The sequence below is a fragment of the Thunnus albacares genome, chromosome 1 (genome assembly GCF_914725855.1).
Source record: "Thunnus albacares chromosome 1, fThuAlb1.1, whole genome shotgun sequence".
Lineage (NCBI taxonomy): Eukaryota > Metazoa > Chordata > Actinopteri > Scombriformes > Scombridae > Thunnus > Thunnus albacares.
This window is the reverse complement of record NC_058106.1, coordinates 30784641-30810890: the sequence shown is the minus strand read 5'-3', so window position 1 is coordinate 30810890 and position 26250 is coordinate 30784641. Positions and strand designations below refer to the sequence as shown.

The following is a 26250-nucleotide window of genomic DNA, read 5'->3' as shown; positions in this document are numbered from 1 at the left end:
TTGGTCTTCTTTGATCTTCAAGTAGTTCTTGCAAAGCTGTGAGGAGTATTTGGGGTCATTTTGCTACTGCAGTATGAATCCTTCTCCACAAAAATGCAAACCGGAGGGTATAGCTTGTCTCTGAAGAATAGAGTGGTACTTGTCCTTTGTCAGGGTGGAGTCAATTTGTTGCAGATGTCCAACTCCAGAGTAGGCAAAACAGCCCCAGACTTGAATATTCCCACCACCCTGTTTCACTGTCAGTTTGATACACTGCTGTATCATTCTCTCTCCTCTTCGTGTCCTTACACACACACCCTTCTGTTACTGCCATAAATCTCAAACTTGGATTCATCAGTAAATTGGACTTTTTTCCAGTCATCCACTGTGAAATGCTAGTATTTCTTAGCCCATCCAAGCGTTTGGCCTTGTTTGCCCTCTAGAGAAATGATTTAGAAACTGCTAGTCATCCTCTGAGACCACTACAAGGCAACCTTCTTTTGCTGATTGGAGTCTTGCGTTCTTCATTTAACAAATTCTGTATCTGTGATGAAGTTGCTTTTCTATCTCTTAGGGAACTAAGCTTGATGTATTGATCTTCTGATGGTGTGGTCACTTTTGGACTGCCTGATCGTGCTTTGGATACAACTGATCCAGTTTCTGCAAAGCTTTTTAGAGTTCCATGCACTGCCCCCTTAGAAACCTTTAGTCTAGTCATGATTTGATGCTGAGAAAGCCCCTCTTTGCTTAGAATAATAATTTGATTTCTGACTCTTTCACTTAGTTCTGATGCCATGTTTCCCACTATCACAATGCTACTTAGTAAGCATCGGTCTGCTGAAAATTTGAGGCACAGCCATATTTATAATAGGTTGCAAGTTGAGTTGCTTGAACGAACCTCTGATGAATAGATCAAATCCACCTAAGTGTCATCTGAACGCATGCTTCAGTTGAAGGGATACAACTCGAGATGATTAGAGATATTCAATGTGGTGTCAGACTTTTGGACCCAGACAGGTGACAAATTAAAGAAAAAACCTGAATAAAAGAGTGGAGAAACATAACGAATGCCGATGTTTCCACACAGGTGCACTGCATGGTACAATTAAGCAATTAACATTCAATCATGCTCTGTGGCATGTATAAAAATGCCGAGCAGGCCCAATTGATTCTGATTTTGTATCAAGATGGCAAGAGGAATAGATATAAGTGACAAGAAAGAGGGTTCATTGTTGGGGCACAGATGGCAGGAGCTTCAGTCACAAAGAGTGATCAACTGGCTAGTGTTTCAATAGGAACAGGGACTAAAGTGACATCTGCATTTAGATCTATGGGAAAGAAATCAGTAAATAAGGTTGGAAATTGTGGTCGACAGCGCACATTTGATGACCATGATCCTCGTGCATTAGTGCGATATGTAAGGAAAAACAGCAGAGCAAATCTTCCTCAGGTGACAGAATGTCAATGCAGGACGTGATCAGACTGTGTCAGCAAGAACAGTCTGTCGACAATTACATAGAGAGAGATATTATAGTAGGGTGGCAGTGCATAAACCCCTCATTAAAAAGATGAATGCACATTTAAGAGTTCAGTGGTGCAAAAACCATAGGCAGAGGCAGTGGTCAGAGCAGTGGAAAAAAGTGATATGGTCAGATGAGTCATCCTTCGCTATATTCTAGACAAGTGGGCGAGTGCATGTGTGGCGTACACTAAGAGAACAGTACAGGTCTGAATGCTTGACCCCTAGAGTTAGGGGATCCGGTGGTTCTGCTATGCTGTGGGAGGCATTTTGCCAGCTTGGTTTTGGTCCACTTGTCCCCTTAGAGGGAAGGGTCACTGTAAATCAATACAAAGTTGTTCTGAGTCATCACCTCTACCCTATGATGAAGCATTTCTATCCTGATGGGAGTAGTCACTTCCAGGATGACAAGGCACATTGAAGCTGTTCTGGCAGCACATGGTGGCTAGAGTGTGGCTTGGGTTGCATATTTCTGATGCAGTTAATGTAAGCTGAGGCAGCACTGAGTTTGTGTTACCCTGTCACGCAATTGTTGTTACCATGGTTACAGCTTTGCCTGTTTACCCTAATTACACGTGTGGGCACCTTGTAAATGACCGTCAAAAGGCATGGTTTTATATGGGCTATAGGTAGGTTGTTTTAACATACACACACATACATTACACAATGTCATCAGCAGATATAAATACAATAAAAGGTGGCCAAGCACCTTACTAAGACACTTTATGTTGGTTTTTCCTTTAATTTGTCATCCGTCTGAATATATTATATAATCAAATTGTGAAATGAGTCATCTACAAATCATCATCATATATTGTGTCATTGTTGCACCCAAACCATGAGAATTAGCTTCATAAAGTAGGTGATAAGAGAGCCTGTGTGTACTCACCCTCATGAGATCAATGGGCGTTTTGACTGTCTCTGGCTCTGGTTCTGCTTGGCTTACAGTAATCACCTCCTGCTTATTCCGGCCTTTGCGTTTAGACTTCTTCTGGGAATCTTTGGTCATATCTTGTGAATCTAGGAAATGAGAGCAAATTAGCTCCAACAAATATTGTGAATGGCACATATGGGAGAAGTTTTTGACATCTCAGTAAGAAGAAAGACATTTCATAATTGGTTGTGAATGGTTGGCATTTAATGTGCAAACTAAATAAAAATACAGTCAATGGCAGACACCTACCTATTGGTGACACTGATTCTTTGAGAAGAAAAAGACCAGCGTTATCTGTGGCCTGTCGTTGAGTCTTCTTCCACCTGGTGAGGAGCTCATCTATAAAGTGCCTTTTTCTCCCATCTGTGCCCTGAAGGAGGTCTCCCACGTACTCCTCGATCTCTTCAGCTTTTTCGATGGATAGAATGTATCTAGACAGCAACATGACACAATTACCATTTAATTTATCTTAGCAAAGTGGATTAGGACTACAACTAACCATTATTTTCATTATTGATTAATTTGTCTATTATTTTCTCAAATAATTGATTAGTCATTTGGTCTATAAAATAAAATAAAATAGATTTTTACAATAAAATGGTAAAAATGTTAATCATTGTTTCTCAAAGTGCAACCTAAAATGTCCCGACCAAAAGTCCACAACCCAAAGCTATTCAGTTTACTGTCATAGAGGACTAAAAGACAATAAAATATTCTCATTTAAGAAGCTGGAACAAGAGAATTCTTTTCTTAAAAATGACTGAAAATTATTTATCGATTATCAAAACAGTTGCCGATTCATTTTCTGTCGATCAACTAATCGATTAATCTAATCTATCATTTGCAAATAATCGTTGCATCTCTTAATTGGATGTTGAAAAAAAGAAAACACGTGCATACTGATTGTTGGTTCCCCCTTTTTTTTGGCATGTTTGCATGTGTAAAAATCTATATTTCTTTAAAATCAATTTAATGTATGTGTATGCATTTACTGTTGTATTCCTGTAGGAATTGTGTGATCTAATCCTGAGCAACAAAAACTGGACTGCCCTCAAAGTTTGTCCATCAGTTATCTAATTACAAGCAGGCTCTATCACTGGCTCACCTCCGGATTCCTTAGAGGTTCTTATAGACAACAGAACAAGAACAAAGTTGAGGACCATCCTAAAATATGAAGAACACCCCCTAGATAATCTCTTTAGTGGATTAAACAGCTGTTGTAGTGCACGGCTGCTCATGCCCCAAAGCTCAACAGGAAGACTGAGAAGGTCCTTTGGGCCTGCTGCGGTGAAGCTTTTCAATGACATTAAGTGGCCTTTATGATTATTTATTACTGTTGGCTGTTGGGTCTTTTTTGCTTTACTCTTTTTTGCTCTGTGGAGTTTTTATTGCCTTGTGTTTTGTCATACACATCACTTCTCTATGTGTCCAGTGCTGTCTGTAACGGTCTTGACTCTTTGTTTAACTGGCTTTGATTTTCTTTGTTTTATGAATGAATGAATCTATCTATCTATCTATCTATCTATCTATCTATCTATCTATCTGTCTGTCTGAAGATGACATTGTGACATCTCATCACAGAGTGTATATTTATACAGGTATGCTCAAACTTTCACCTTTACCTGAAGACTACCTGTGGTTGAAACTTTGTCAATGACTACATAGAATAACTATATTGTAAAAACTTGGAACGAGCAGTGTGTGTGCTTAATATTTTGTCCTTGTATTTTAAAGTTACCCTGCCTAATATGTCATAATTAGAAGTCAATTATCAACTGTAATCTGACATCACTGATTTAAAATAATTATGTCAGCTGAAAGGTTACATGACCCAGGATGTGTGATGTACTGGAATCACACAGTTGGGGAATAGGGAATGTAAAGGTATGTCACGCCACATTTCATGTTAGGACAGGGGCACCATCTTGTGAGGAACGTGCTCTTACCACATGCTGGTGCTAATGTGGTTACCTGCTTACCTTTTGTTTTGTTTGGCAAAACAGTTTGTTAAATCAGTCATAGCTGATGGAGAAGGGAAGAGATGGAGAAGAGAACAGAAGAAGAAAGGGGACCCTACCGAGAGACATTGAATCACAATGTGAAGCAACGGAATTTGGACAAACTAAGAACGATCAACGACATAGATCCATATGACTTGGCATCCCAAGACTGCATTACAGACCCCAATGCGCTACTTCCACTCACATACCTGGACATTGTACATTGTCTTGTTTTTGGACTAAGTGCATACACTTTGCATGAGTTTAAAAGTTATAAATCCCTAGAAACTAATGAACTCACAAGCCGGCAAACTGCGAGAGCACAGTCATACTTGCAAAGGTAAGGTGGCAACTCCTCTCTTTGGCCCAATTATTAAACCAAATAAAATACAAAACTTTCAAAAACATTCAGCTATGTGATTATAACACTTTATATGACACCGACACCCATGTCTATAATGCATTATAAACATAGGCCTACTTATAATGCATTATAATCTTCTTATAGCATTGTATAATTATGTTATAAGCTCTCATAAATATTCATAATGCTTTATAACAATCATAACACATTATAAAGCATTTTATAATGACTTATAAAGTCAAGTATCATAAATACTTCATAATTGCTGGTCACTCAGATGTTTTTTTTTTTGCAAGGATAATAGCGTATTATAATTCTCATAGTTGTAATACATTACAACTGTGACAACAACTATGCAGGGAAATGAGGACTGTCACAGACAAACCTGCATACTGGATCCTTCGAAGAAATGTGAACAAAGTGCATGTTGAGGTGGGCCATAAGATTGATTACACTTCTGCTGCTGCCGAATCCCTGAACTGTCTTCTGGATGGTGAGACTGACAACAGGACTGGCTTGAGGACTTGTGCCAGGAAGAAGATCACTGCACCATCACCGACACATCTGGATCTAACACGATTTTGCGCTGATCTGCATAAGCAGGTGGCAAATCTGTTATACTGAATGTGCTGCCACATTACTGTAAAGAGTTCAGAGATCCTGTGCAAGGTGTGACAAATCTGAAATCCCTTCTCTGCCTACGTGACACCAGGCTTGATGGATGTGATTTCTCACTTTTGGAATAGCATTACCAGGCGCTAAAAAAAAAAAACAAGTTGATGTTTTGGAGGATCAGGCTGAGCAGATTGAAAAGAGGACATGAGAACAGGAGAAATTGTCATTTTGGTTTGCCGCTAAAGTAGGCAGGATCACACTCACCAGCTCTGTCAACTGTCAAAAAGGTTTCCTATCCTAAGGATAGCAAATGTACCACAGCTGATGTCGCTTGGGTCATAACACATGAAGAAGAGGCAAGGAAGACCTACAGTATATCGAAAGGGGCAACACAACAGCCAAGAGGTTGCAACATGTGGGTTTTTCATACACCCAGCTTTCCCTCAAGTGGGAGCATTATGGCACAGTGAGGTGCACTTGCTGTGGAAAAGGTTGCATTGAATTTAAGTGTGCTTCCAAGTACAGAAATAACTCCATACAAGACGCATGTTTGGCCAAAGACAGCAACTTCTGCCATGAAACAAGGTCACTAATATCAAACACAAGTCCAAACAAAAATATTTGTGACAGACAGTAATTACTGTGATTTTGTGGTTTGGACACTCAAAGATTGTGTTGTTCTGTGCATAAAACCAAACTCTGAGTTTTGGAGAGCACATCTAGAGAAGGAACAACAATTTTTCATGGGGGTGTCCATCCCAGAGCATCAGTAAGCAACAAAACTTTGCCTCTAGAGAAATACAATAAAACAATGTAAGGAAGGCTTGTAACAGAGGTAAAAGGCAGTGTGCAAAGAAACAGAAAACACTATGGTGTCTGTGTCATGGACCTGAAGAGAAAGGTGACATGGCGGCATGTGAAAAAGAAAACAGCAGGGTCCAGTGGTTTCCTCTCTGATGCCCCTGCAGGAGACCATGTCTGGTTTCGTCCTTCTTGTTTAAAGTAAATGTGCTATTAGAGTGACATTACATGGGCTGCTATTTAAGTTATTTGACATGTTATTGCATAACAATGTTATTAACATAAGTAGTTTGCAAATAAATAGCTACACCCATCAAACTGTCTACTTACTCCTATTACATTTTTTAGCTGTATCAAAGCGTAACACGTCCATAATGGATGACATTTTGATACACAGACAGAACACATTTTATTTAATCACTCTGAAACATTTAAACATGTTTTATTTCTACGTATTTTTCACAGTACTACCTGCTAGCTTTTTTATCTCGTGTTAACGCTAGCTTGTTGGCAGACCGTTCATATTTAACTAGCAGAGTTAATGTCACTTACTGGACGATGTCTTCACATGCCTCCAGTCCAAACTTGTGGTGTAACTGGTCCACACACCACTGCAATAAAGCGTCCGACATTTCAACAACTGTAAGACTTTAAACTCAAACCAAAGATGCCGGTGGCGTGTTAAATCCAAACTCATAGCATGAATGCGTTTCGAGTCGGCGACATAACAAGGGTGCACATAACAAGTAGACGTTACATGTAATTTGCGAAACTCTCGCGAGCCGCTTAAATATTCTTGTCTCACTGTTTTATGGTGTGTTAACTCGTGATTAAGGTCTCTTTAGGTCTAGGCACAGAAAACACTTGGTTAGGGTTAGGGAAATATCGTGGTTTTGGTTAAAATAATCACTTGAAACGTGGAAAAGTTAAGACTTCCTTACAAATCTCGCGAGAGCACACTTGAATGTCATCCTGACAAAACCAGTGGTGTTGGATTATGGTTCCACCCAATTTATACTCCTTCAAACCAGCGCCGAATTAAACTATAATCACACGGATGGTGCCGTTATTTTGTCACGGTGCATTGGAGAACTTTTTTAATCTTTGGATAGTCTCAGACTTTTCAAATCACTGCGACTAGATCCCTCTATTACTGGCTGTTTAGTTTGGTGCGATGAACTGAGCTTATTAAACTCAGTCACTAGGTGGCAGTTTAGTAACACAGTGAAAGCCTTGAGATATACTTGATGTTGAAACTTTACAGTGACTTTATTTTCCCTCCATTGTGAGGTTATATTTTTTGACTAAACTGTTGCTACGCGACAGACATCATGAACGGATTCCTTTTTGCACGTAAGTACTTAGGTACACTTATTTAAGTACTGAACTTAAGTACAAATTCGAGGTACTTGTACTTTACTTGAATATTTCCATTTGATGCTACTTTATACTTCCACTCCACTACATTTCAGAGGGAAATATTGTATTTTCTACCCCACTACATTTATTTGACAGCTTTAGTTGCTTTTCAGATGAAGATTTGACACAATATACACAATATAACAAGCTTTTAAAAGACAACAAATTGTTTAAGATGAAACCAGTGGTTTCCAACCTTTTTTGGCTTTTCATATCTTACAAAAAGCAGTGTAGTCGGGGTCACATTTCAGATGTCTATGAGTTGTTAACAGCTCCACCAAATAGTGATTTTTCCCTCTAAACTACTCACATGGTTTCATTTCAATAAATGTTCAAATGATCCAATATTTCACCAAAAATCAGAGATTAGAGAAAAAGTCCAAAAACTAAAAACAGATTTGTATATTAGAACTTTGTTTCTTCTTCTTTCCTCTCCCATTAATCATTTGACGACCGCTCAGATTTATCTGGTGTCCCTTTAGAGGGGCCTGACCCATATGTTGGGAACCACTGGCCTAAACTAGCTAACTGTATATAAAGTAGTTGAAACTAGCTCCACCTCCAGCAGCTACAACAGTAACATGCTGCTTACACACTGATGCTTTAGTATTAATAATCTAATGATGTCATATATAATAATATATCAATCAGGACCAAACCCCTACTTTTACTGCAACTACATTTTACGCTAATAATGTACTTTTACTTAAGAAGAATTTTTCATGTAATGGAGTATTTTTACATTGCTGTATTGGTACTTTTATTTAAGTAAAGGATCTGAATACTGCTACCACCCTAGATACCAGTGAAGTACATTTAATCAAGTAGCCATGTCTAGCTTCACTAGAGTACACTCATTTAACTTACTTGCACTTTACCTGAGTATTAGTTAAAGAATTGGTCTACAACACACAAACTATAAATTGCATTGAAGTTTGGGAAGGGTAAGGAATACTGCCAGCAAGCATTTTTCACAATATCTTGTGTATAACTATGACATTCATGACATTCACTCCAAAATTAACCACTGTAAATCACACATACATTCTTGACTCAACTGGAAAACATTTTATTTTCCTTTTTTTAATTGGTTGTTATTCACTGGCAGTGGAATTAAACCAGTCATCAGTGAACTAGTAATTAAGTCAAGTTTTGATTAAGACATTAAATCAAATGGTTCTGAATTTTCAGGAACTTGTTCTATGTAATTTTTTATTCTTGTCTTAAGGCACAATACTTTTGACAAGTTAGATGTCACTGATGACTCATTATTCTTCACACTATGCTGTATTATATCTGTCTATCTATATATTATATCTATGTTTTAGCTGCCCAGAAGAGCTTTGGGATTTTACTGGCTGGCTCTCAAAAGGCTTGCTGTGTCAGTCTGTTTTACTTCTGTTGTCTGTTTCAATTTGATAGCAAACTGAAATGCACTTAAGGGTCGAGGTTATCATTTGCCATCAAAATAGGAAAATGCGGAGGGAGCTGCAGTATGATTGTAAAAAACTAGCATAAAAACACAGTGCTCTATAAAAAGAAAACATTTTTCATATTCGGTCCCATTTCCAAATACAAAAAATACATTTATTTTTGAGACATTACAGTACAATTGTTGACTGGACAAGAGCAAAAACAAAATAAATAAAAATTAACTGACATGAAAAGATTTTGACCTTTAATTATTACCTTTAAGAAAAATGTTACAATAAAAATAAAAAAGAAACAATGAGTCAGAGCAAGTGAGAACATTGTCAAACTGAGGTATTTGTTTATGCTTATGACACTAATCAACAATAATTTGTATCAATAGAAATGCAATGAACAACATCACTTAATTGTTTTGAATATATGAGTAATAATGTGATACAACAAATACATTTCAATACAAGATACTATGGCTGCAATGTTTCATATATAGCATAGATTTTAGTGAGAATCTTTTCATAGATACACTGTAATAAACAATAATACACATGTAACATAAACAACAGTTACATTCTTTGTTAACAAATTACACCACTTAAAACAACACTTTGTAGTATAAGCATTTTACAGAATCATGTTAAAACAGTACATAGAGATCATATTTAGATGTTTTACAGTTTTAGTACATCAGTCTGTGTCATATAAAAAGGCAAAAGCTGGTCATTTTCACTATAAAATGTAAGGCATAGATTCAATTACAGTATTTATGCTTTACATACATTTTGCCTGAATTAATAGCCAATTAGACTTTAGTAAGGTTAAATATTTGGTGATGAATCTCATTCACATTAGCAGACTTAAGTGTGTCCAAATTGCTGCCTAATTAGTTTACAAATGGTTACTCTGTGATAAAAGTGATTGGTATAAGCTTTTTTTTTTCATTGAAGCATTTTTTTCTGATCAAGTCCTCAACCAAAAAAGTCCTTGGAAATGGCCTCAACAAAGTTTGGTGCTGACATAAGAATCCCGATGGTGCAGAGGATAGTGAAGAGTGAGAAAGCCATGAGACAGAGCCGGTCAATAACAGCTGCAGCAAATTTCCACTCATTGCGCACCGACTTGTACTCATCTTGGTTACGGAAGTGTTTGGCAATATAGCGCACTTCATCTAAGATCTTGGCCAGCTCTGGTTCCACGTTGCCCACTGAGGAGCTCTGACCTGTAGGGAGGAGAACCTCATCCTCACCTCCTCGTCCAATAAGCTGTCCACAGAGGATCCCAGAGTCAGGCGAGGGGGCAGCTGTGGTGTGGTGAATGCTCTCCAGGCCACGGCTGCCAACATAGAGCATGTTGCTGTTGGTGGATTGGGGGGCTGAGGCGTTAACATTGAGTTCCATGCTGGTCAGGCTGCTCCGTGGAACATTGTTGTGGCAGGCTGGACGCACCCGCTCTTCACCCGGGCGCTTCATGCGCAGGAACCAGGCACACCAGTTCAGGAGGAAGACATGGGTCTTTGGGATCAAACAACAATGAATAAGGATAATGCTCATATTCACTTTCAGAGACAACAGTAAAAACTGCTACATCCTGAAAAACAGTGCCTCATCTGAAGTGACCTAAAGTCAACACCTTTCTGGCCATCTTTTCAAATCATGCTCCATAACTCATAGCCCATTGGTTTATGCTTGAAGGATAGGTTCATACATTTTCAAGTCTATCTTAAAACAGGTGCACATATGAGCATTGTAATCACTCCTCCTGTTCATACTGACCATTAGGAAGTTCCCTCCAAATTTGCTAATTTGGGCACCAGACTATTATTTTAGGACAGACTTGAAAAATTCTGAACTTATCCTTTAAGACTCATCCCTCACTGTCTGATGTCCCCAATGTAATGATACAATGTCATGGGACTTTAAACTAACTGAACTTAGGTGAACTGTAGAATACCTGACCAATCACAATGGAAAGCTGATTATACCATGACTAATAGCAGTTTCTGATTAGTTGTCAAATGTACTTTGAATCACGTATCAGGACACCTAAAAGTCTTTGGTCAACAGTTCACAATAGCAAAAGCTATATTAAAGTGCAGGTAACCACTTTGCTTTGTGCTTTAACATTCTTTCGCTGTAACTTTCCATTATGTTCTTATATCAAGAGGCGTCCTTGTGCAAGACAGAAAGAAACATTTAAGGAAGCACACTGGTTAGACTCTGAAACCTTCAGGTTGTTTCCAGTCTATTTCTCTAATAGTAGTAGTCATTATTTCTCTCTGCTCTCCCTTCCAGACACCTGCTTGTAATTTGGTTTGTTATGCTATTTAGTTGATTATTTTGCTTTTCGCACCCATACACAAAGGTAAAGTGGCTAGAGCAGCTGTCTCAGGGGCACATCCGCAGCTGCAGGTGGGTCCCCATTTGATGGTTGCTCCACCGGGCTGTCAGGCTATAGTCATTGCCTGAATATAATTATTATTATTACAGTCAATGCTGTGCGGAAGTACCCACCACAAGTACCACACGAAAACTAGGGTTGAGTTTTAGCAAGTTTTGGCTAGGCAGTTATGAGGAAATTCTGTCAAGGGCCCTAGTGCCTGTATGGCAGTGAACACATTGTTTTCTGTATCCGTATTTGTAATTATGGCATCCTTGTCAGAGTTTTTTCAGTGGCATTTGTGAATGGCTGTAAAAAGGATCAGTTAGTGGAGACAGCTGACCATTGTGGCATTGTTGCAGAGAAAAGTCGTAAAGATGAGATTAGAAAAGTGGTTTTGTTGTAACTGTTTGAATGAGGTGTTACATAAAAGTGAGCGTTGTGTGGCCGCAGCGGAGCCATCGCCTGTGCTGGTGTCTGCCCCCAGCAGGTGTGCAGACAGCTGGTTTGACTTTTGAGCAGCACAAGGAACTGTTAGCCTGGAAGTTTGAGCAGGAGAAGTCACAGAGACACATGGATGGGGAGAAGCTTGAGTTAGAGAAACTTTGGCAGGCAGAGAAGCTTGAGTTGGAGAAAATGCAGCACAACACTGAGAAACTTAAATTGGAGTTAGAGCAGTCAAAGTTACAGTTAATCAGAGAGTGCAAGCTTTCTCCAGGGGTAGAGGGGTGGGTGTCTAGTAAGGAGGATTCTGTCTCCGTTGATGTTTTTGCTAATCTGCATTTGGTGCCGAAGTTTAATGAGCGTGACCCTAACACTCTTTTCACTCTTTCTGAGCGTGTTGCAGATGCAAAAAATTGGCCAGATTTAGACAGAGTGCTTATGCTTCAGTGCGTCCTCACTGAGAGAGCCTAGGAAGCATAGTCAGCTGTATGTGGAGAGGATGGCTTGGATTATAAGGCAGTGAAAGCAGCTGTGTTAAAGGCATATGAGTTGGTCCCTGAAGCGTATCGACAGAAATTGGGTAAAGGGTGATAAGCAAACAAACATGGAGTTTAACCGTGATTTGACATCCCATTTTCACCGCAGGTGTTCAGCTGCAAAAGTTGATACTTTTGACAGTCTTTGTGAGTTCATTGTGTTTAAAACGCTATTCCTCGATGCATTGCTACTTATGTAAATGAGCAGAAGCCATCCACCATGCTTCAAATGGCTGAATTGGCTGATTTTGTGTGGATGCATAAGGGCAGTTGAGGGGTTGGTTTAAGAAGTTTAACTCATAACAAACTCAACTACTCGACTAATGAGAAGGAGGTGTTGGCCCTGGTCTGGGCCCTCCAGCACTTTGAGATGTGTCAGTTCTGGAGGGTGGCCCAGTAGTGGTTTACACTGACCATAACCCTTTACTTTTCTTTGTTCATTGAATTATCCGAACCGGTGTTTCTATGTACCTACAGTCCCACGCTTTGGACATTAGGCATATTAAGGGCAGGGATAATGTTGTGGTGGATTCCCTTTCTCATGCCCTGGTGGGCTGGTATAGTCTGTGGCACCCTAGTGGGCTGCCTGAGTAACATCCTTGTTGTTCGGTGTTTTTTAATTTTGTTTCGTGTGCCTGTTAGTATTTATAATGAATACTGTTAGTATAGTTACTTTTCTTGTCGCACCCATATACACAACTATACATTTACAAGCACAACTCATCAAAACCTCACACATAGTACTGATTTCACTGACATCCACATGCCATACTTTAATTAGTTATCACCTCGATTTAATTGGCACCTCTAATCTGTTTTAATTTGGTCTAATTTGGTAATTTTGTGTAATAAAGTTTCTTTGTTTAAATGTTTGCTATGGTGTGGTTTCCCTTTTTGTTGTGACTTTTTGAGCCGGGTCAAGAAATTTTGTATTTTCATATTTCTCTACTGTAACATGGTGCTGTTTGCACAACCTGCTGGTTAACTTTAGCACATTTTAACAAGAACCTCTGAACACCAATTAATTTTCAGGTGCTGTTCAGAGGAGCTCTCAGCACATTTCTGCCTGTAACAATACCTGCTGGACACATAAACAAATGCATATTAATATTAATAGTCACAGATGAAAAGACACTCACCCACTTTGGCATTTTGCTTCCGTCAGGGTCATGATGGTGATATTGTAAGACCAAAACTGTAGCAATTACTGACAGACCAACAATGACCTTAGTGGTGGCAAAGTACTGAGCTGGCAGAGCACAGAGAAGATAGAACAGATACGAGAAAAATTCAAAGACAAGAGAGAAATGCATAAAGCTACTTAATTTTACTGTGTCTAGCATGGAGACACTGATCTCTACACAGAAAATCAAAATATTGGATGGCCGCTTAAACTTAATTACCCTGTGATAGAAGACAAGCCCTGATGAAAAATGACAACACATATGCAATAGTTGACACCAATAGTGACTGTTGTTAACTTTAGCATGGCTTACCTATTAAAGGCACAGAGTCTGATGTAGCAGGCATAATCTCTGCAACGAGCAGCATAAAGACCATCAGGGAGAGCATGACTGTAATTCCTGGGAAGGAGACCAAATCTCAGTTACCACAAACTGTAAAGCATTCAAATCGCACAGTTATAAAAGGACCCCATGATTAAAATATGAAGTCAAACACACTTTTCCATCAAATATTTTGTAATGATATGAAAACAATTAAGTAGGCTATTCCCTGATTCTTACTGTTATGAATACTTTTATGAAATTCAAGTGTTTCCAGTTGCATTGTTCTCAGTTGTTCATATTTGTTCGTATTTTGCATTTAGTCCTCCATTTTCTTCCATGCACTTGTAATGCATTGAATTGTTTCAATTTCATTTTATGCTGCTACTCTTATGGCACAATAGCCAAATGTGAGGTACAATCCTCAAAATCCTAAAATTCTGAGTTATGGAGTTGTTGAAGATAGTCATATGTCACAGTCACATCACATGAGAAGGTACAAGCAGAGAGAGACAAAGAGGTATCTCAATATACCTATGAGCAGACATTAAGGTTGGATCATCCAAGGAGTTTTCACTAATGATCTGACATTGCTAAGCCACTGGCTCTTGAAGTCTTACCAAGCTTTAAGAAGTACATCTTAATAAACTATGCTGCTGTTACACCATTGACATCTCTGCACTTAAATTCCATTCACTTCCATTATCCTGGGATGGGGGCAGATGTCTCAAAGGTGAACATCTCAAAAATTCACTAGATAAAAATTTCACTACCTGTATGGCAAGATACCACATGGAGATGGATTTTGCTTAGTGGTGTGGATGAACCAACCCCTTCATGAAAAATAAATGTAGTATTGCTGATCAATCTTCTTATATGAACAACCCTTAGAAACACTAACTTAAAAATAAAAATTAGATACGCAATAATGTTGATATGTCTGCATTTTTGTATTTATGTCATTCTCATTTCTTCATGGCTTTGAAATATATCTTAGTATATATGTCTTCTTTTTCAGAAACACTGCTTCACAGTCACATATGTGCATTTGTTCTGTTTTCAATATATGAAAGCAAAGTGCCGAGAATATGAGAGTGAAAATATTCCGTAAATATATTTCCATTTGCATATTATACAAATCACAATTCTTATGACAGCTCAGTTCTGTTGAAATTAAATCTGGGAATAAATGCTGCCATGAAAACACATTTCTCAATGTGTCTTCACGATTCCCAAAGGATAATGGCTGCGGGTGGGTAGGTTGATGTACTGATTTCATATAGTAGACAGTGGTGGAAAGTAACTTGGTACATTTACTCAAGTACTTAATCACAATATTGAAGTACTTGTACTTGAAGTACTTACTTGAGTATTTCCATTTATGCTACTTTATACTTCTTCTCCACTAATATTGTAAATTTCTACAACACTATATTTGTGAGATCAGTAAATGTTGCTGATAATACTTCTGAACTTTAGTAAAATATTAAATGCAGCACTTTTTTATATTTAGGTATTGGTACTTTTACTTCAGTAAAGGGTTTGAGTATTTAATCTACCACTGACAGTAAATCTGTGAACACATGTACACTCACACAGTCATATTTCCGCCACTTCAGATGGCATTACATTGACTTACATTCATTTCCTGGAGACTTATCCTAACCCTAACCCTTACCCTAACCTTAACTTAACTAATAACTTACCTTAACTTTAAACAAAGTCTTCACCCTAAAATTACAGTAACTAGTGCAGTGTCTGTTCAAAACGTGCCTGTTTGGAACAGGCTGATTGCTTGGTCTCCGGCCGCTACTTCAATGCATAGAAAAATTAATACAGTTGATATGAGGTGTGAATGAGTATATACACCAATAACATGAAATAAACTAACATCTATTACACACAGATGTTATAAATAATAAGTACTATGATAGTAAATAAATGTTCTTTTCTCATTTCAAGTAAAATAAGGGCTGCATTTAAAAATAAAATAAGGTGAATCTTAAAATAAAGTGGATCGATCATATTGGGCTCTTAGATCGTTCCTATTTTCTGTGCCTTCAGTTTGGATTTGAGTGGGTATGTTTGCTCCAAAGATTTGTACTTTATCTGTAGTGGCTCTTCATATTCACCATGGATGAGACAAACTGGTTTTGAACCGCCTGTGGGAATTATTTCCTTCGTTTTACAGACATAACTATAGTCATTGTGTTTTGGGTTTTGAGCGCTTCCAAAACGCGGATGACCTACACTCAACAATGTACCTGAACACCTCCTGTGTAGACACCTGCTGCTGATCTGCTAAACGTGCTGCTAATGCTATACTTTCTGTCTTGATACAGGGTAAGAGAGTCCATTCTTGATTAAAATCTCTGTTTTTGATATCTACTTTTTTCTCTTTAAAGCACTTTTCTTTGACTTGTGTCACACCTCGTCTCTGCTCTCTCTCTGACATGCTGGAGTCAGTCGGCAGAGCCCTGAAGCACCGCCCTGCCCCTGCACAGAGTGGAGTGGCTTGCTGATCGCTAGTTTATTCAAAGTTTATTAATATTAAACGTATCACGTGTCCAAATTGCACCAAATTCAACACTGCACTCCCTTTGTTCTCCAGCTACACACCCAACAAGTGTGATGTTGATCGGATGAACGGTTCGAGAGATACACAAAGGACAGACATACATACAAACACACAGAGATTCCTTGCTTTAGTAGATAGATGATTTATGTTAAGGGGACTTGCTTTTTGTCCCCATAAGGGAGTTGAGTCACCACAATGTGACTGTGTAAAAAGATTTATGTCCCAACAAGATGAGGAACACTTGCACACACTTTTAAAAGGAAATGTACTGTACAGTAACTCATGACATATACTTGATGTATGCAGTAAACTATAAAGCCCTTTCAAAACCACTGAGGAGCATTAACATCTACAACAGCATAGTATACATCACAAAAGCAATTCTCATTTCATATTCCATTTATCTGGCTATGAGCAATCAAAACATTAGAGGAAATGCAAACACATAAACACATAAATACAAAAGCCCACACATCTGGCTATAAAGTACAGTGTGATTAATGAAGGACTCCAATGATCAGGGGAAGGCACAAACTGCATGAATCAATGCCCCCACTCACAAATACAGTATACAAACACACACACAAACACACCACCACCACCACCATCACTCACAGATTCTGTCTTCTCCAAGCCTGTATAATTTATGCATGAAATAGGTTCAAACATTCAAGACAACTGTGACAACTGAGATAAGATAAAACAGTTTTCACAGTCCTCTGACAGTTAAGACAGTCACTCAGTGCTGATTATCGGCTGACTACACAAGACCACAAAGGAAGTGGATTAATGAAAACAATACCATTGTCTATCACAGAATGACTGATTACCTGGAACACAAACAAGCTCGGATATGAAGTTGTTGTAGATGGAAAATATATTGAAGAATAATAGAAAGGTTGGCTTATATGTGTTGAAACCACTTGGGCTCTAAAGGATTAGATTTGATGATCTCATTAGTTTTCAGCCATTTTATTTGAAGTATGTTAGATCTCAGTCAAGTCAACATGTTAACAATGCTCAATAAGCCTGTAAACATTTTGATATGAAAGTACTACGGCTGCAACTAACAATTACTTTAATTACTGACTAATCTGCCAATTATTTTCTCAATGAATTGTTTGATCAATAAAACATCAGGAAACAGTGAAAAATGCACACTGCAATTTTCTAAAGCCCAATGTGACGTCTCGAAATGTCTTGTTTTGTCTGACCAACAGTCCCAAACCCCCCAATATTCAATTAACTATAATGGAAGACCCAAAAATGCAGCAATTATCAAAATAGTTGATTCATTTTCAGGATTAATCGACTAATTGTTGCAGTTCTAGAAATTACAGTACAAGGGTTATGTCATTGTAATTAAGACATAAGAGAGAGGGTGGGGGTCAGAGTTGGGGTTGGGGGGGGGGTTACCTAGCAGATAACAGCTGTTTAGCATTCTGCTGAATTTCGCATGAACTTCAATACATTTTTGACGTAAACATTTCTGGGAATACCAGAGAAAGAAATGCATTTCAAGAATATTTGTCACCTCATTAAGGCACTCATCAAATCCAAAAATGATTTAAAGGGTCAGACATGTATAGAAATTGATTTGGCCTGAGTTCTTTGCAGTTGAACTGTGTATAGAAACAAGCTGGACAAATGAGTCACAGCTGAATACCTAAGCATTATATTACCTAAAGATGATGTTATCTGCCAATGCAATGATGCAATCACGGAGTCTGGTGAGGGTGTGTGTGTGAGTTGTACTGATGAAACTCTGAGTGAGGAGAGTACAGCAGGTCAGAGAGGCATTTAGAATTGAAATCGTCTTCTGGGGATAGTAAAAAATGTATAGAGGGATGTTTCTGATTCACATGGACTACAGATTTGAAACACTGCACTGCAGAATATACAACATCTTACATTAATATTTGTAATATTCTATTAATTAGATCAAAGTAGAATGGTCCTTAAAAAAGTACTCAGTCAGTACTCAGTATTTCAGTCTCTGCCGTACATACACATTATATAATTATACTTTTTATACATTAAAAAAGCATTTTAGTGTCTGCTCTGCAATCACTTGCCTGCCTTTTTTTCTGCTTACCACAGTTGTTGCTAGGTAACAGTTTGTGCCTGTATGTAATATTTACATTGAATGGCCAGTGTTTTGTTCCACTTATGTTTGAAGTCCAAGTACTGTAGCAATACAAACGCTACTCTTCCTTGAATGATTAATATTGGAAAAGTTATGAAAAGAAACAATATAATGCACTTCAAAAGCCTTGCAAGAAGTTACAGATCCAGATCTTTGGGCAGATCAAACAAAATTTAGAGGGGACTTGGCATATACATCGACCAAGGCTCCTCTCAGTTCTTTAGTGTCGGTGGAGCTCTGAGTCCGTTCTACTATTGAAAAGTATTTCAAGTGTATTTTTTTCTACCTTGTTTACATATATAAGGGAATAAAAATATTTTTAAAAATTACAATATCAACAAAATAGCACAAACTACAGTGCAGTCAAAAATTAACAACAAAATCAATCAACCCCTCTATGATAAAGTGTGAACAACAATTAAAAAAACTTAAGTGTCACAAAAGTAAAATTTATTGCAGTATTGGACATTTTCATTGGATTGCATTACTATGTAAAGGTATTACTCCTTTTCTGGTCACTCAGTGGTATATAAAATTAATAATAAATAAAAAGGCTGTTGAATTTCAGCTGAATTAAGGAACTATTTTCTTCTTCTTCAGTGGGTAATGATACTGTAAGGTCAGTATTTCAAAAATCTCACCAAAAATTAAAGTGCAAAGCAATGCACTACTGGAAACATAGTATGCCTACAGTATGTTACTTTGCATTATGTCACCTCCCGGAAATTGCGATTGCACACTTATTCTAACTTCTGCAATGAAGCAGAGCCCGACAGATGATCTACAATATGTTTGAGTGAGTGTGTGTGTATGTGTGTGTTTAGTTCCCTGACCCAGTGAAGTCTTCTCTCCAGAGTCAGCAGGAAGCAGGAAGACAAGCAGGGCCAGAGTGGAGATGAGGACACAGGGGATGAGCAGATTGAAGCAGTAGTAGAGGGTCCGTCTCCGCATCACCACAGTATAGGTGACGTCGGGGTATGGCTCTGGGCAACAGGCATATTTTTTCTCCTCCTTCCGCCCTGTAACCTCTGTGACACAAAGCAAAACACAGTCTAGTCTGGCAGAAAGTGTGAGAAAGAGTGAGAAGTTAAGTAGAAAATATCATTTCCTTCACGAAGGGAGCAATAATAACAGGAGCACCTTATATTGTAAAGCGTGTCTTCGATATAATGCCATCCAGTAAAAAAAATGGAATCTTCCATAGTGAACGATTTTACATCATAAGCTTCAGAAAGGTAGGATTTATTGCAGGTTTACTTTATTGGATTACATTATACTGTTACTGTTATACTCTGTTATTTTGTTCACCTAATGGATGTAAAAAGATACAACGATATAGGCATAGACACATAGCAGATACATACACAAACACAAACTTACTACTTAAAATGACAGCTAAAAACTAAAACTAACACTATAAAATATTATTTTTACCCTCAACTATCCATGTGTTTCTTTGAACATGTTATAAATTTGTGAACACTGGATGTACGTCTCTTTAGCATTCTCTGCTGCTCTAAGATCCCAGTTCTGAATACTGACGGCTGCCTCTCTTTTATCCTCTAACCAAGCCCATGGACAGACAAGAGTGGTATTGAACTCCTCATCTAACTCTTGACAAGAAAGTGAAAACATTAATATTCCTTTTAACAGTTGCTACCTCTCTTTAGACTCCAGCCTGATTGCATTTACCCCCCTTTATTACTGTTGCTTGTTTGATCTCCTGTGATCTCCTTTTACTGTCCATCACCTCCTCCGTGTCCACCTGTAGGTTCAAACTCTATGCTCAGTCATTTCACACAATAGATGCAGCTTCTTTTCCATTTATAGTTCATGCTTTCGGTCAACAGAATAAACTGATACAGGAGGTCAGCATCAAATCTAAAAGGACTAAACTTTGAGAAACGGTGATGTTTAAACAAAAAGGCTCCCAGTGCTTTACCCTCTGTCCTGTGCTGTGTTTTCGAGACTTTTTATGTATTATAATCTGCATTTGTAATGCACTTTTGAATATCAAACCCCTGCACTTCACAGGCCATTGGTTCCTCTTACCAACAAGATCCCATTCTCCTTTGGGGATGTTGTCAGAGATTTCCGCCTCCATCATCTTCAAGTCCAGAGACCACCCATTGTACGCCCAGGAGAAAAACTTCAATTCGCATTTCTGTATATCAAAGGGGAACCAGCGCACATCGATGTGGCACGTGCTCTTAAAGATCCCTGATGTGGTGAGAAACATGAAAAGACCAAGGATTATGGAAAGAGTTGCTTTTATACATACTATAATTCACCTGTAGGAAGCTACTGTAAAGACAGACAGAGAGAGATGGAAACTGATAGAGTGATATTTCGTGGCTCTATTAGAAAGCCTATTCAGCTACTCTGAAATAAAAGAAGCAGAGGGAGATTGAAAAATAAATGACAGTGCCGAAAAGCTAAAGAGGCCACAAGAGAGGTTTACTATATGGAGTCCAAGTGCCATCCATACTAACGAGAGTAAAAAAATCCATCATGAGAATGAGATGAAAGTGGCCAGTAATCCTTTGGGAGAGGCAGGCACCAAACTAATTTCCATCCATATTTAAGAAAAGTATGAGACATTGGCAGTAAACAAGGTCTCTCCTCTCTCTCAGAGCCATGAAGATGATAAACCTCAGCAGGGAATGAATAGAGATGGGGAGCAGACAAATACAGTGACTGCTATTTACTGCAATGAACCTCAATGACAAAGAGAAGTGTCTGGAAATTGAAATGATTTGGAACGCCCATCTAGGTCATATCTGCATACAGTTTTACTCATTTAATCCAGCTGTGTTGAGCTCAAGCTGCACATGACAATTCTGCTCCAATATGGCATTCAATAAAGGTTCATTTGGAACAAAGTTGAGAGGCAATTTGCTTGTGACAGAGGCAATAAATCCAGAAGAGATTCAGTGATGGAGCTATTGATAAAGATGCTGAGGCAAACCTGGCCAGCGCTTTTGGGTGGTAAGGGGGAAAAAGGGGGGAAGAAGAGCCTGCCAAGGAGAGCAGTAACCACCAGCTGTGACAGGAAGGCCGTCTGTTTCAATGGGCTCCCATTAATGTGTGTGTGTGTGTGTGCATGTCTATACAAATGGGTTGATAGTTTAACAGAAAGTATCATTGATCTTTTTACGACCGCTCAGTCTGGCAGTTGTAGGTCAGTAGGGGTTTGATCAGGAAAAGTGCCTCACTGCTCAAAGCATCTGGCACAAACAGAGTGTGATGGTGATGGATCCATGTGTTAGAAGCATCTGACGTTACATTACTGTTCTGGGATAAGACATTTTGAAACACAGAGAGATTAACTCATTAGTTAGACATTTTGGAAAATATGCTTAGCCTATTTCTTGCTGAGAGTTAGATGAGATGAGATCAACACCACTCTCATATCTGTCGATTAAATATGAAGATACAGCCAGCAGCCGAGTAGCTTAGCTTAGTATAAAGACTAGAAATGGAAAAAGCTAGCCTGGCTCTGTTCCCAACCAAAAAACACAACTTGATGCGTTTATTAGGATTTTATTTGTGATATGGATTAAATAAACTGGATATAATGTGTTATTCTATGAGTTAGAAGATGCTGGTAGGTGGGTTTTGTTACCTTTGGACAGAGCCAAGCTACACTAGTCTTTCCCCTATGTTTTCAGTCCTTATGCTAAGCTGAACTAAGCTAATTGGCTGCCAATTGTAGCTTCATATTTGGCATACAGAAATGAGATTGATTCTGATATTTTACAACCATGTATGTTCGAAATTTATATCTGTGCCTTTTAGATGCGGCACAAACAAGGTTTCTGAGTTTCTTAGAATAGAAAACAACACTTCTCAGGAATGTCAGTTTCTGTTGACAGGATGTCTGGAATTGTGTGGAGTCACGTGTAGAAACCAGATGTGTTTTGAATCTATGCCAGGTGATGGATGTAGTAAGAAACCTGAGAAGAAACAGATGTTGAGTGGAACCTATATAAACCGGACTCTCGCCACCTCTCTTTGTCATCCTTTTTGCAAGCCTTGTCTGTAAGTGATGATCTGAGTCTTTGTATTAAAGAAATGCCTGAAAAGTTAATTTGTGTCATCTCATCCATTCTTGGCCAAGCAGAATAACCATCGTTGGGAAACCGAATCAGATTTCATCTAACTCTCGACATGAGAACAAATATTTAGCATATTTCACAAAATTTTGAACTATTTTTCTCTAAAAGAGCAACTTTTTGCATTTTGGGTGGATTTCTGCCAAGACTTAAAATAAAAAAGAGAACCAAGAGAAAAAACAAACACAATATAAAACAGCTAGTGATGGTAAAAAACAAACAAAAAAACAAGCGTCTTAGGATTCTGCTAAATGCTTTAGTGAGCTAATTCAAAGCTCCCATTCATGAAAACTCAGCAGGAGCAGCTGTTGTCTTGCTAATTTAAACTCTAAATGGAAATCTCCAAACGAAATAATAAAATTACATAATAAAATAAATAAATTACAGAATAATTATTGTACAGTTTTTCATGTTTGTACAGCATAATGGTATGCTGTTACATAGAAGAAGAAGTAAAACCTTATTTAAATGAGGGAGGATTCTGTCAGTTTGATTAATCAGTTTAATAGATGTGCTTCTCACGGGAACTAAAACCTTTTTTTTAAAGCAAAATAATTATATTTATATTCTATATGAAGATGATTATGCATCAAAAGACTGTCAGCTATTGATTGTGGGCTGATGATATTTGCATATTATTAAGACATAATTTTAAAAAAAGTCAAGTCAAATCAATTTTTATTTATACACCCTAACATAACACACAGTATCCTCTATCCTTAGACCCTCAATTTGAATATGGAAAAACTTCCCAAAAAAAGCCCCTAAACCCCCGAAAACAAGATGGATTATTTTCTTCTTTTAATCCATATGGTTCAATCATATTCAATGTATAAATCCAGTAACTTTTGTTTCAAATTATTTTGTTCTGTCCTTGTGGGTGGGGACAAATCTTTTCAATACAGCGAAATTTCCGAGTGGATGCTGATCCATGTTACACATGAACATAATGACATTGCTTTGCCATCATCCTCTAGGTCATTGGTGTTGATCACTGTCTTATGTCTTGTTACAAGTGCTACTACAATTGATAAAAGACTTGATTTTGTATTTTGTACTTTTAAAAGCTCTGACTATAACCATGTTCTTCAGACCTCATTACTCAAAAACAGATATCCACTGTGACTTTATCCAAAGTGCTTTTGTTGATTAAACCTAACCTCGGTCTCTGGTGTCTCCTGAATCTACCTGTATCCAGTACCTTCTTCCTGACCACAGCAGGGAGAAAAGGCCGTTATGATCCTTAATGATTTTCCTACTCTTATTCTTGCAGAGCCTGGTATAAATATCCCTCAGGCAGTGTAGAGCACCACCTATTGTAGGACCTCTCCTGGACAAATAACACTCCATCACCGGCCAAGAAAACCTGGCACCGTCTTTACTTCCTCCAGAAACAAAAGAGAGTAAGAGCCCCAGCGCCCATTATGTGCTCCTTCTACCGAGGCATCATTGAGAGCATTTTGACCAGCTGCATCACTGTGTGGTTTGGGAGCTGCACTGCTTTCAACCGCAAGAGTTTGCAGCGCATAGTGAACGCGGCTGGGAAGATCATTGGTGCCTCACTACTCTTCCTCCTGGACATTTACAACTCCCACCTAGTGTGCTCCGTCAGACTGTGTAACGATTTTATCCATCAGGCTGTCAGGATGCTGAAATCTCTTCCCTCTGCCTCTAAAAAGACTGTAACTTCTCCATCCCACCTCTTACACATCCAACAGCATCAGCCAAAAGACTTTTTTCATACAAACATATACACACACACACACACACAAACTTTCACTCAGCACTAGCCACTTTGTACAGAACACTACAAACATGCTGCTAATTACTCATCCTTTGGATGGCATATTACTTGCACATCTTTCAGCTCTATATGCACTATATTTGTCATATTTGCACTATACTGTTTTTTTGGTCTTGATCTATGCCTTGTAATTGTCTCCCCCGACCACCAGCCTAGCTTAAATTGTAAATATTTTAATTCTTAGTTCATTTTTTAGTATTTTGTTTTATCCTAGTATTCTTAAAACCTTGTTGTGTTTATTACTTGCATCTACCAACACCTGGGTCTGGGAGAAACAGCATTTCGATCCTCTATATGTCCTGTACATATGACAGAATTGACAATAAAGTTGACTTTGACTTTTGACTTCAGCCGATTGAACCAGTCTTTGCAAGGCCTTGCGGTCCTGTTCGGTGCTGTTTCCGTACCAGGCAGTGATGTTCCCTGTCAGGACGCTCTCGATGGTGCAGGAGTAGAAATCACACAATATTAAGGAGGATAACTTTAATTTCCTCAAGTGTCTGAAGTAGTTTGATTAAAAATAGTATGTCATTCATTTTATTTTATTTAGAAGAAAGTCTGTGTAAGTTAAGCTGTGGTGATCAGGTGTTCCCCAAAACAAGTCATGTTTTTTTTACTATTTTGACATATTTTTATGTGTAAAAGTGCAGAGGAAGAGAGCAACATGCTGCAATGATCCAACATTTCCATCCACACACATTTGTCTGATACTTAAGACCTGAGATTATGGATCTTACCTAGAGATTGGTAGAAACAGGAGCCCGTGGACTTGACCAAAATGTTGGTGTGGTAGCTAGCATCAAATCTTTCATCTGCACTGTGGACAACATGGGACTATGTCAGAATTTATTGCTATGTTTTCTGCAACCAAAGTACAGCTTCAGTGGAAAACACCTGAATAAATTCATACACTGATACAACCTTTGTGAGAACCGTTATTAATTACAGGGATGCAACATAAATTTGGATGAGCCACAAACAACTAGGGAAGCAGACGTGGTGGAAAATACAAATATTTCTCCAACTCATTATTACAGCAGGTACACAGCACACGAAGTCGTAACTAATGCAATATTTCCCTGGAGACGGTTGCTCAGTGGTTACCCTCATTTTCCCTGCTACCCACAATTCACTCCGTCTAAATGAACTCCCAAGAGGTTGAGGCAGGGTTGATCTGAAGTTGAAAGAGTTGCTTTGAAAAGAAAAAGAAAAAAACATAACTTGCAGCCGTGTAAAGAGTCTCAAATCAAGGCTTTACTCAATGGGACAATGACAAATGAAGTACACTGCTTTTTCCCTCATTAGTCGATGGGAGAGTAGAGTGACTCTAATGTGAATTGTCCCAATCTTTCTTTTTAAAGACTGATTAAAAGTGATCTCTATAGCATTTCCCATCAGGGGCATATAATAAAATGCTCTTTCTCCCATCTTTTTTGTACAAGTTTATTCATTTGTCCAAATGATTTATTGCACCAAAGCACTCTTCTAGACTGTACTGCATATATTTAAACTGCAGAGCACAACTAACCTAGAAGTGTAATGTTCTTGTATGAAAACCAGCTTACCTCACGTGACAAGCCATATCAGTGCAATATTGTTTAACTCATAGCATTTCTGCAACTACTTGCATTTTATGCATATTGATCTCTCAAGCTTTTATCAGATGAAATATCTAAGTGTTGTTCCA

The 26250-nt window shown here is 38.3% G+C and overlaps 2 protein-coding genes across 2 annotated transcripts in view; both read right to left on the bottom strand.

Annotated features, from left to right (window-relative positions):
* trip4 (thyroid hormone receptor interactor 4) overlaps positions 1 to 7192 on the bottom strand; it is a 78029-nt gene extending 70837 nt beyond the window's left edge. The window contains exons 1-3 of the mRNA XM_044354724.1: positions 6765 to 7192; positions 2682 to 2863; positions 2388 to 2518 (exon numbers count right to left, since the gene is read on the bottom strand). Of these exons, the coding sequence (XP_044210659.1) occupies positions 2388 to 2518; positions 2682 to 2863; positions 6765 to 6844 (393 nt within the window). The 5' untranslated portion in view covers positions 6845 to 7192. The remainder of the gene's footprint in view (positions 1 to 2387; positions 2519 to 2681; positions 2864 to 6764) is intronic.
* An 859-nt stretch (positions 7193 to 8051) lies between these two features.
* LOC122984330 (neuronal acetylcholine receptor subunit alpha-7-like) overlaps positions 8052 to 26250 on the bottom strand; it is a 32648-nt gene continuing 14449 nt past the window's right edge. Inside the window, exons 5-10 of the mRNA XM_044354716.1 lie at positions 25301 to 25380; positions 20697 to 20864; positions 19478 to 19672; positions 13912 to 13998; positions 13555 to 13664; positions 8052 to 10570 (exon numbers count right to left, since the gene is read on the bottom strand). Coding sequence (XP_044210651.1) covers positions 10028 to 10570; positions 13555 to 13664; positions 13912 to 13998; positions 19478 to 19672; positions 20697 to 20864; positions 25301 to 25380 — 1183 coding nt within the window. The 3' untranslated portion in view covers positions 8052 to 10027. The remainder of the gene's footprint in view (positions 10571 to 13554; positions 13665 to 13911; positions 13999 to 19477; positions 19673 to 20696; positions 20865 to 25300; positions 25381 to 26250) is intronic.